This window comes from Falco peregrinus, chromosome 1, assembly GCF_023634155.1.
Source record: "Falco peregrinus isolate bFalPer1 chromosome 1, bFalPer1.pri, whole genome shotgun sequence".
In the NCBI taxonomy this organism is placed as follows: Eukaryota; Metazoa; Chordata; class Aves; order Falconiformes; family Falconidae; genus Falco; species Falco peregrinus.
In genome coordinates this window covers 102,074,870-102,087,362 of record NC_073721.1, presented here as the reverse complement: position 1 = coordinate 102,087,362, position 12,493 = coordinate 102,074,870, and the positions used below count along the sequence as shown (strand labels likewise).

Sequence of the window (12,493 nt, the reverse complement as noted above, 5' to 3'; positions counted from 1 at the left end):
TAGTCTTGTAGCTGACCTCTCAAGACAGCCCTTGTTTTGGATATTTGGGTTTATGAAAGAAAATCAGAGAAAAGAAAACTCCACATACGATATCATTGTCTTCATTACTAGAGAGGGCGTTTTTAAACCAGTCATATTTTTGCAGAGAAAGGGAGGATCAGGTATTAAGACATGCCAACAAACATTTCCTGATTATACCCAATACAGCCAATATTTACTTCCAGAGGCCACGCTTAAAAGGTCTAAATTCCAGCTAAGCCCTTGTGTACCTGGACAAAGGAAACAACCAGGATCCTACACTGGTCTCTTAGAGGGCTTAAGCAGCTGGAAACAATTCAGACCCAACTTGTAACAAATACTAGAAACAATCTGGAGGTGGAACTTAGGTATCTGAACTCAACCCAGGGAAATGCTGGCGTTGGAGGACTAAACTGAGACTATGGTTTGATTTTACAGCTGTGCCAATCCAAAAGGAAAGCAGCAGATAAAGCATGGTCTTGCTCTTTCCTGTCCCATCCCACATGCTCCCACCACTATCCTTTGGCTGGCATTACCAGTGCTCTGACTCCATAGCAAGCTGCTTCTGGGAGCTTAAAAAAACCCAACAAATAAAAGGCAAAATTAAAGGGTTTTTTCCCCCCACTGTATATCTTCCTAAATTTGTTTGTCACAAGATCAGGATCACCCTGATCTCTGCTACAGAGAAGAGACCAAGCATCTGGAGGACAAGGAAAGCAGATATTTCTCCCGGAGATAGAAGCCATTAAACACGGGAGCCAGCAAGTCAAACCACACCCTGAAACGCTGTCTTTAAGAGGCACTGAGGACCTGCTCTGCAAGAATCAGAAGGCTTGAAAAAGCATTTTAATTTATGCTACCCAAAAATGGAAAGGTACAAAAATACACAGCTGCTCTGAAAACACAGATCTCAGATGTATTCTACAAATAAATAGAAAAAATAAGGAAAGCCTTGGTTGTCACGATGTCAAGTTACACTCAAGAGGATGAAATGCTTACCGTTAAGAATGGGTGCCGCGAGTTCTGTAAAACCCGGTTTTCTGTCAGCGTGTGCGCTACTTCATCCTGCAACACAAGCAGAAGGAGATCAGCAAAGCGATTCCCCAAATCAGGGGTTCATTTCAAACACTAACAGCGCAATTTTCTACAAGTACTCAGAGAATCCTTGGTATGACTTTCCCGAAGGCTGTATCAAGGATGAACTATATTCCTGTTTCCCATCTACTCACCTTTGCTACAATAACTTCCTTCTTCAGAATTTTCATAGCATAATACCGTCCAGTTGCTTTTTCTTTAACTAAAATGACCTTTCCAAAAGTGCCTTTTCCCAGTAGTTTAAGGTATTCAAACTCATTCATGGTCTGTTAAAGATACAAATAAACAAGAACTGAATGACATGAACCAACAAGAAGTACGTTATTCTCAGACTAGAACTTCTCATTCACATGAGAATGCTTTGCATATATTGCGTATGTGAGGTTTTTAATCCTTTTGCTTAGTAGAATTCAGGAGCAGAAGTGATTCTTCCACAAAAATGAGTACCAGTGCACTCCCAAAGATAATCGACAAAACTATTTAGGGAAAACCGTAAGCTTTCAATTAAGAGAACACTCTCACATGACTCAACACTCAACTGTGCAAGTACCACTCAACATATGATTATTCCATAGACATTTTGACCACTTTGTCAGCGCAGACTTTTAGTAAAAGTCACACGTTGCTCTAATTCCAGAGATTAAACCCATTCTTTTATTCTGATGTTCCCCACCGCTCTAGGGGACCAGCTTTCTTGTGCTTCATTGAACAGCACCAAAACGCACAGAAAAAAACCCGCCTCACAGATTAGCCATTCACTCGTATTTGTCTCACCACTAGAAAAAATGTTGGGGGAGATCAGAATCTGTTGCAGGCTGAGGATAGTCTCCGTACTGTCACACCAATGACCACTGCCAACACAGCAACAGTGAGACTTACGCAGCCAAAGGTTACTGCAGCCTCAGGCAGAAAAAAAACTTAAGATGCTCCCAACAGCAAAGTTCCTCCATATTCTTTCCCAAAGCTGGATGAGGAGACTTTCTGATCATTATTCCAATACTGTTGAATCCAGAACCCCAGTAATCATTTTGCTTATCCTCACTAACATGCCCAGAGACAGTCACTGTCTCAGAAGAACGTGTATATTTGACCAACAAGTTGGTTCTTGCATTTCTATGAAGAGCTGCACAGTAAGAATGGTAATCTCTTCAGTCAAGGACACAGAAGTCTAATGGCAGCTACAATTGCTGCTCCTGTGACACAAGAGTGACACACATACTTAGTGATGATGCTGGTGGATGGATATCTTTTTTCTTTAAAAACTTCATCCGTTTTCCCAAAACTGAAACAAACTTATGAAAGTAAGTGGGGATGATGATGGTGAGGTAAGGACACAAAGAAGTGCCTTGGTACAATCCACCGACATAGCACTCACGTGGGAGAAGGTTCTATCAATTCTTTCTTACAAGAGTGGGTGGAAATGGTTCAGGCAATGGAAACCTAACAGAAGACCACAAGGGGGTAGAAAGAAGTTAAGGGATGTTGAAGACAGATAGCTAAAAGGGGTCTACAGGGCAAAGATCTCCCCTGGCACATACTCCTTTCAAGGAAAGCCATTGCTGAGCTGTCCCTGTGCATTCAGGCAATGCTGTGCTTGATGCAAAAACCCAAGCTCTAGGAACACTATGGACACACACTGCAGCATCTGTCTGGGAGTTAGCCTAAACCCTTAATCCAGAGCAATTAAATCCACTAGACCCACCCTAAATCCTGCAAATCCACTGGAATATCTTTGCACCAACCTGCAAAAGTTTACACCATCACATGGTCCAGCAGGAGCTATGATTTCAGGCCCTGTACCACAGGAAAATAGGCAAACCAAATCCAGACCTGAGCTGGCCTTTAAAGGCCACCCAGTGATGACATCTGAACTCAGAACTCCAGTGGACCCAGACAGGCTTTGCCTGGTACTTGCTAAGATCAGATAATTGTTTTCTCCAGAAGCAGCATCCACAACCATGTAATTGTTATGGGAACAGGTATGTCTTGATGGCTATTCCTTGTCTACATTCAAGAAGACCTAGAGAATACTGTTATTCCTGGCTCTGCTCACTTACCACTTTGTGTTTTGGCTTTGTCATAGAAACTTCCATTTCTTCAGCACCTGAATTATCACTGGGAGAGCCGGATCTAAAATCCATCATCTCTTCCTCTTGTTTCTTGAGACTGTCTGCTACTGTTTGGATGGCTTTTGTCCATTCTTCCCTGGCAATATATAATCAAAGACATTTGTTACTTGTGACGTTAGATTACTGTCTGCCATGGCAAGGGTCACAAAGGAATACAGAGCAACTAACGTTCTCTGATGATGAATCAATGCAACATACAAAGAATCATGTGCATTTCCAAGCTCTGTAAAAATGCATTTTAAGAGCACGTTTAACATGAACCTTTATAAATCATACTAAAAACAAGAAACAACTGAAGTTCTCCCAGTCTGGATACAATACAAGGCTTTTCTGAGAACAGAATTTCTAACAGGCATTCAATCAGCGGCTACAGATATGACCTGGTAATAGAGATTTACATAACAAAAACAGGTTGCCAAAACCAAAAAGCAAAAGGTTCCCATGCAACACAAAGCAATTAAACACAGCTTCTCCACTTCTGTGGCACACTGAAACAAACATATCTAACTGCTGGGGTCACCGTGCCACCTCTTTGCACACATATCCTGAATTTTAATGGCAAGGGGTATTCTAGAAGAAAGTATTAAAGCCCAGGACAGTCAAGTTATTCCTCTATTCTGAAGATGATGACAGAAGTACAGCAATTCCTGTGTATAGTTTAGCAGAATGTCAGCAAAAGCAGTGACATTTTATCTTAGGCACAGGCACAGGTCTTGGTCATAATAAAAGTTTCCGCAGCTGTTTCAAGCAATGGGTGCTCTAATACTGACCCCTTCGACATCCATGGAGACCACTTCCACTCCAGTGTTCTTTGGGAAATTTCACACCTTTGGAAACTACTGAAGTGAAAGTTCTTGGCGTTCACTTCATTTCACTGCAAATTTATTGAACATAAAGCACACAGCTCGTAAGGTTTTACAAGGTTTTGGGACAGGCTTTAAGGCATAGAGGGGCTGAAGACATATTCAGTGGGCTATGTGAATTTACCATGGTTTACTACCTTTGCATCCATAGGGAAAAGGACATAGTGTTTAATTCATATTTTCCGGGCACTGGCTAAACTCTTCTCCCAAAAACAGTGCAGGTAAAACTTTGCTACTGCGGCAGAAACAGAAGTAGCCAATACTGAACAACTCTACAATCTGCAGTGAAGCCATACCATCCTTAGCAATGTAAAACATTGCACTGGTTCTGTGACGTTATTAAAAAAAATCTGAAATATCATATCTGAACATGTGAATTTCAGTTTGTGATGGACGGAAGAAGCAGATCACCCCAGAGGAAGCAAAGTCCATGCAAAAAGGTACCCAATGTAATATTCTAATGAAAACTGCACCAATGACACATAAGGTCTTTCCCACCCTGTACATTTTTTATCTGTGATTTTGTCTGAACATGCACTATCCAGCCCTGTCTGGGGCAGCAAGGTAATGCTAAACATTCTGAACATTCCCCCTATACTCCCAGCACAGACTACTTCATTCACCATCACAAACACATTCCTTTACTTACTGGTAATTTTTCATATTCAGAGTGATTACAAGAAGAACTTTTTCTTCTATATTTTTATCTCTGTAACTCTCAAAAAACAAGTGTTGGTTTTAAAGGCACAGAGAAAGCAAAAGACATTTCACATCTCTTTTAAGATTTGTTACTGACTTGGTTGAGATCTCGGCTCTCCTGGAGTGATTATCTTTGATTTCTGAGAGACCAGCATTTCACCCTCAGCTTTCAAGTCTCAAGCTTAAACGACAGAGGTGACTAACACTCTGAGCCCTGAAGTGTTACAAAGCTGACTTAATTGGCTAGGAGGGAACAAAACAAGACTGCAACACAATCTTCCCCCAAGTGGAAATTGTTATTCACTTGCTTTAGGGTCACTGACCAAAAAGTTACTAAAAGAAACAAGGACCGGTTTCTTTTTCTTTGCTTTTAATTCGAGTTCACCTCCTTCTGATCATTCTAATAGAATCAAAAGCAATAAACAGGAACTTCCTTTTAATCAGCGCATGCAAAGGCTGTGCAAGAAAAAAAGCAAAGAATATTAGGCTGAATTCGCTGGTCTTCAAAATAAACATGTACCGGTTTCATATCTAGGGAGGACAATGGTTTTAAAATACCCCTTCCCCTAGGGCAATGGTACTGGAATAATTTAAATTCAGTTCCTGTAGAGCAAGTAAATATTTAAATACTCTGTAGTTGTAGAATAGCTGTGCTGGAAAACTGTTCTCTCAGGAGGTAAGAGATCAATTCTCCAATGATGAGAACACAGGATGCATGCTCTTAGCTTTGTTTCCTAACAGCTGAAACAGAAATCTGCACCTGCAGCAGATAACTATCACCTTTATTATCTAATTTGCATAAAACATTAGCAATCAGCAATGACACAACTAACTTTTTTCCTTTAAAAACAAGGTGTCTAAAAAGACTCTATAAGGTCAGTATTTCGATACAACTCAACTCTGCCTGAATCTCTGTTTCACTGGTGCTCATTCTTCCAGAAACTCCCAGGTCAGAAACCCTTCATTTCACATACCACAACATTTCCAGTGAGAAATGAACCTTAAGTTTCCAGAAATAACTACCTGTGTGCTGGCGCACACCTGCATCTGTCTGCTTTGGATACCCAACGTAACAACACTTCATTTACAAATACTACTCGAAATCCACTCCCTGAAACCCCATTTATGGTACCTTTTATACTGGAATGCTCTGAAACTGAGACGCTCAAAAAATATTTGTTGCTTTTCAGTCTAGACGTACATCATCTGATAAATAAGAGCTTCAGCAAAGGACTCGCTATTAATGCTGAACACTTGCATCTGCTTTTGCAAGTAGTTTATGTATTAAATATGAATGAAACATACCGCTCCTCTGGAGTCTCCACATGAAATGTTCTTTCAATTACTGTGGTCCACTGGAGGCATCTAATGATAAATGTGTTTGGTTTAGGTCGTTCTGTCTTCATCAGCTGGCACTCTACCACAATCAAGGAAGAAAGAGTCATGGTACATAAGCAGGTTTAAATAATCATTTGTCTTTATTCTTATCTAGCAAACTGTTGCAATTAATCAGCCATAGAAATCTCTGTAAGTACTTCTTCAGGAGACTTGAGACAATTTACTGTGTTGATGAAACCAATAAATAGCTTGGGAGATAGTCATCTAAGCAGCACCGAAATCAAATTCTGCTTAGAAAGGCTCCACATTTGGTCTGCCCATAGAGGTAAGGAGAAACATGATGTGATGACACAGAAGCCATTCAGACTCAGGTCCTACACTCCAAAGGTCATCCAGAGCACGGCACACAGACTAAGTCAGCTGATAATGCAGCAATTACACCCACTGAAATTAAAGTCAAACCCCCACATTCCCTCCCTTTGACTTTCCCGACATAAAACCCTGTCCTTGGCTTTCAAGGAGTTGGTAGAGAGTGTGTTTGGCCTTTTGCAGCAATCAGACGATCATCAGACTCAGCATTTCCAGTCCTCAAACACTAGAGGGAACATCAAACTGCACAGGCACCCCCAGAAAAGACCCCGCCGAAACGCCTTCGGGACAGCGGCTGGATGCTCCAGGACAGGCAGCCAACAGCTTCCATCATTGCCAGGAATTAAACACAACCTAAACAGGCTACAGAAGTACGGCTGCATGCAAAACCGCCGCTTCCTTCATAAAAATGCTCTCTCTCGAGCTATGAATTTCTATTTTTTATTTTAAAATCACACCTACTATTTAAAACTTCGTAAGATGTTATGAGTGTTTATCCTTCAGATTTGGGCCTGAAAATGCCCCTTATTAAAGGTACACTAGCTATACTAAAAAAGAGGATCTGAAAAACAAAAGAAAATCAATGAAATAACAAGAGAAGGCAAAACACCACATTTTTCAGATTCATATTACTAGAAAATCTAATGCTAATTAAACAGCTCCTGTTAAAGGAAAGTCAAATTAAGAAACCAAGTGAGCGGGGTGGGGATGGGAAATAATTGGGCTTTTTTTTTTTTTCTTTTTACATTAAACTCTTTTCCTTGCTGTTAATGAAACCACAAGCTTGCTTTTATTTGGTCTTCAGGTCCTAAATCAACTACCAAGTAAATAAAAAGGCGCTATGAAGACAAGAAGAAATGTTTGCTTACTGCTAGCTATGAACATCCTCCACTATCAGCAATGCGCAATTTGAGGACAGAATCTGGCCAAAATAACAGTGCATGTTACTAAGGCTACACTGGTATCGTTAGGTTAATTTTATTATTGTGAAAATTCAGAATGCTCAGTTTTAAATTCAAGATCTTAATTAGCACCAAGATAAAATATTTACCACCAATGTTTTTGGGTGCTGTATTTTTGACAATATATTTCATGCCTCATTTGTTACTGGAATTATAAGCTTTTCAATGAGTAACTTTGCATTTTTCATGACGAGAAAATCTAATTTTTCTTTACTAGCACACTGAGGTTATACTGCATCCTACTAAAACACTGCAATTAGATAAAAGAAAGTTTATTAATGAGTCATGAAAAGGTTTTAGTGTGATGAACGGCACTCCTTCATTCACCAAGATTAAAGAACTTCCACACAGCGACGCAGCCGTGCTTGCCATATTTAGCCTTCCAGCCACCTCCATCCTCTTCTGCAGAATGGCAGTGAAAGCCGAACATAACTGCACGAGCTGGGGCAGCCCAGTAAGCCCAGTTCTGGTAAACTCAGCTCGAAAGATCACATTCCTGATCGCTCACCTTAGCTCAGCTGCTCTTTTTTTTTTTTGTTTGTTTGTTCTGCCTCCCATTTTTGTCTGCTTAATGTCGTTCAATTAAGGCTGGGGTTGTCCTCTATGAGCCTGCACAACACAGCCCTAACAGAACCCAATTTTCTTCTTCAGCCAAATTCAGTATATTTCTAGGATCATGCTAATCCAGAACTGTTCTGCTATACTAATCCAGAAGTGCAACATTACAAAGAAATAAACTGAGAGGTTTTGCTTATTATTTTAAAACAGACCTTAGATTCACATTTAGTGTCTCAGATTAAGCATTCTGAAGTAGCAGCACAGTATTTAAACTAGCCATGAACCCTACATTTTAACCATTTCATTTCAGCATAATAAACCACACAAGGCATTTTCTGTCATAGAAGGCGACCAATTAAACATCACCACTTTTCCCCTAAATCAGCACTGTCCATTGATATTTGTTAAGCTTGCTGATCCAGCAATCTTTAAGGCATACAGCAAGATGAATAATAGAGATTTGTCAGTTAATAACCACTATAATTCAAGTATGTCACATAGAAGTGTTTTGTTTAGTGAACAATATGCTGTCTAATTACCCTGCTCAATCATAACAGCACATATCAAGAAATACAGAAGGCTTTATTTTTAAATTGCTTTACCAAAGTGCTGTGACACATAGGTTTCAGAAACTTTGAAGCTACCACTTAGTTCTCCCCATATACAACAATCACATGGATTTTATCAGCAAAACGATGAAGCAGCAGATTTTTTCTTTTGAAACCAACTCCATGCTCTTTCCTGTAGTTGGCAAGCTAGAGAAGCACCAAACCTGCCTTCTATAATCAGGTACCACAACATGCACTACTACAGCAGAGCACACAGAGAGATGCTGTATAATGCTAGGTCTGATTCATGGCATGTTTGGGGGTTCTGCTATAAAAACATTCAAACGCGGGCCAAAGGTCACTTACCCGCTTTGAAGACAGTTTTTCCTGTCAAACAGGCCAGTGTAAGTATCCCCCATTTGCAACAAAGTAAGCACTATAAACAGCAGCCTGTTAAAAATGATTTAAATTGCTCTAAAGAACCTCTTGATTCTTTCCTGGCTTTGGTCTTTTAAAGTAAGTAGGACAGAGAAATTGTTCCTAACAGGAATAGACACCAAGGCATTCAAATGTAAATTACCATTTTGTATTTGAAAGACACTTAGTATTATCCCAGTGACTTTCTAAAATGTCACAATATTTGCTTCCCCAGCACTTAAGCTAAAAGGCAGATTACTCACGATGAAAGTGTCAAACTCTGCTCCCTATATAATGACATCACACTTAAAACAATAATGTCAAGGAAAGTCTTTCCCGTTCCTGCTTTGGTTTCTTTAAGGAAGGCAATGAGGGGGGAAAGACAAAAAAAGAAAAAAAAAAAGGAGGTACATCAGACAAGAATAATGATGAACAAATAAAACTTTGGAAAGGGAAACAGGAATATTATGTTGAAGTACTCCTTTTCTGCTAGAACCACCAGACAGATTCGCCCCTAAACAGCTCAGCATGGCAAAAAAGAGGAGCTGGGAGCCCTGCGTTACAGACCTGGGCTAAGATGGCCTCTAGTAACAGCAGACAAAAGATCTGTCCGCTAATCTGGCCATCCTGTGCCCTCTGATAAATGCTTGACTGCAGACACGTAGTCCTGTCCCAAAAGGAGCGAGCATATTGTTGATCAATTATGTTTTCAGCTGTAAAACAAAACTACCGCAGTCCACCCTCCTTTTTGGCAGTCGGAGAAATAATCCCCTCTTTCTAACAGGAATAGCCTCTCTCTCCATGTGGTTTTTCACAATATACTGCTCTTCTCAGCTATATGGTTTTAAAGGCTTATAACCTAATAGGCAGACATACATGATAATCCGAGATTACAATCGGTATGAAGGCTACTTAACTTGCAGATTCACAACACAGGCTCTATTGGTTATTTATCTGCAGGGTCTAGCAGAACTATTTAGGTACAGGCTTTTTTATTCCTTCTGTCTTGCTAGCATGAACACAAATATGACTCAAAAATCACAGTTAAATGCTCAGGCACCATCTTTCAGAAGTTTTGCTTTGATTTTGGTTTCTGCCTTTGTTTATTTTTTTAAATAAATCACCAACAGGTAACTTCCAAAGAAAATAAACTCCTTCAACATATTATTAAATTTAAAACATAGATATATGGCTATTTTAAATGTAAAGTTAAGTGGAGAAAAAGGTACCTAAAAATATGAGCCTCTCTTTACACACTGGGGGGTCCTAGAAACAAGTTTTCAAGGACATATGATCAAAACCCCTCACAGACTGAAAGGAAAAGGCTAGGGTAGGAGAAAGAAGAGAGTCAAGCGCACAGAAAGCACACTTTATTTATTGCTAATACTTTCCTCATACCTGTTAAGAGAAAGGACAGATCATTAAGTGTTACCTTCTTTCACTGTTTTCTCCTGGACTGAGTGTCTCCTACCTCTCAGGGGTTGACAAAAATCACTCAATATGAATTTTACACTAAAAGTGTAAAAAAACTGTACACTAAAGTCCCCTAGTCATGAAAAAAAAGCACCTTTTACTTGCAAAGATAAAAAAGCCTACACTATTTTACAACAGAAGAAGGTAAAGATTTTAATCAGAAACATGGGACCACTTCCAAAGAACAGACTGACAGAGACAGCCTGCCATCTCATTTAAAAAAAAAAAAAATATCTCTAATTCACCAATTAACAAAAAAGGCCTATTATGATCTCGGGGGGCACAGGAAGGATTAATTTTTACAAAATATTTAAGCTAAATTTCCCCCACCTTTCACTGGCAGAAGGCTTCTACAGGCGCATGAGGCTGTGTTCTGGCCTGAGCCTTCCTCCAGAGGCAGCTGGAGTTCACTCACGCTAACTCAACAATTTAACCCAAATGAAAACACCAGGCAGGCATGTTCAAAGGGAAAACTTGCGGTGCAAAACACATCCAATTGATACAAGCGTGGAGGGCACCCAGAAGGGAACCACACATCAGGTTCTGGCAGCACCGCATGCCAGTGCCTACATGAGAAATTAAATCCTGGTGGGGCAACAGCTGCTTCTGTGAGCCCAAAGCCACAATAATGACTGCTAGCAAGGAGGCCCCCACTCTAATCATTGAGTCCTTCCCCAACCTGCCACTGGTTCACCAGGTAAGAGCCAACACTAGAACATCGTTCCACCCACCACCATCCCCGCAATCCCCCTTCACAGGGGCTACACCTTACTCTGTAAGCATGTGTCACATCTTTTTTGACAATGCTCCAATACCATGGTAACAAACTTGTTTATCTATAAATGCCAAGACCGATGGGCTTAATCTGCCAAAAAAAGCACCATATTCCTGTTGTGAAAACCAATTTAAGTTAACCCATTTTGAAAGGAACTTGCGACTAACAGAAGGCAACGGATACATCTTTTTTTTACTCCTTAGCACGGAGCTGCAGTAAATAATTATGGTAAGTAATGCAGTTAGCAGCAACAGGATGGAAGTGTCCTGCAAAAAGTGCATTTGTTAAAAGCCTCTGGCTACAGACCAAATACTGAATTAATTTATGAATTAATGGCTTTCCGCTGCTTTTCTTTACCTTCTTGATCCATAAGGAGATACCAGTCTAAAGAGGAAAGTATAGTGTCATTACCAAAATGAAAACACTACAACAATCCTCTCTCAAAAACAAGGCAAAAACCCAAAAGCACTCTTGGCATCCTGCACGGAGGCACCAGGCAACAGCATGTCCATTATTTATTCCCAGCATCAGTCAGAACAGGTATATGTTGCTACCAGCAGAAAAAAAATTAACATCTGCATTAACTCCTAGTACTGCCCAGCCCTCTTCTAGGGCCAGGGTGTTCCAAAACAAATCTGTCTGCTTGAAGGTCAACTACAAAGATGAACCCCATATATTTCAAGCTACCCTGTACTGAAGAGGGAAAGCCCCTACCCCTTCTCTCTGCAGAGCTTCACTTCTACTAGTCACCAGGAAGGCAGAACAGATCTGTGTTAATAACAGGTGCCACAATGATCTATTTTTAAGTGGTGGAACGAGATACAGGCAGATCATGAGACAGGAAAGATTAAGAACAGGAGAAAATAAAAGCTGGAAGTATACAGTGAAAGGTTAAAAACATGAGCAAGAAAAGGAAATTATCTTCAGCGTCTTCTATCACATCCTCTGCTGCAGCACCTGAGCAAAGTCGGAAATGTTTGCATAGGACAGAGTGCAGAGGTTAGGAGGTGTTATTATTTCCAAACCCTTTTGCTGGCTCTAACAGAAGAAATATGGTTTTGTGTTCAAAATTAAGAAAAACTGAACGTGTTTCATTAAAACAAGCGCTCACTCTGCATTCTCTTATGCTAACAATCAAGTAACTTTGACCTATGTCAACGCCACTTGACTCCAGATCTGGCAGCAGAACAGAGGCTGAAATGCTTTGGCTGTGCCTACCTGCCAAGTACCGAGACATGCACCTGGCTTA

At 40.3% G+C, this 12,493-nt stretch overlaps 1 protein-coding gene across 4 annotated transcripts in view; it reads right to left on the bottom strand.

Annotated features, from left to right (window-relative positions):
- AKT1 (AKT serine/threonine kinase 1) overlaps positions 1-12,493 on the bottom strand; it is a 74,781-nt gene that overhangs the window by 22,446 nt on the left and 39,842 nt on the right. For all 4 annotated transcript variants that reach the window (XM_055803517.1, XM_055803508.1, XM_055803503.1 and 1 more), the window contains 4 exons: positions 6,110-6,221; positions 3,171-3,318; positions 1,248-1,379; positions 1,018-1,083 (listed from right to left, as the gene is read on the bottom strand). In XM_055803517.1, the coding sequence (XP_055659492.1) occupies positions 1,018-1,083; positions 1,248-1,379; positions 3,171-3,318; positions 6,110-6,221 (458 nt within the window). The remainder of the gene's footprint in view (positions 1-1,017; positions 1,084-1,247; positions 1,380-3,170; positions 3,319-6,109; positions 6,222-12,493) is intronic.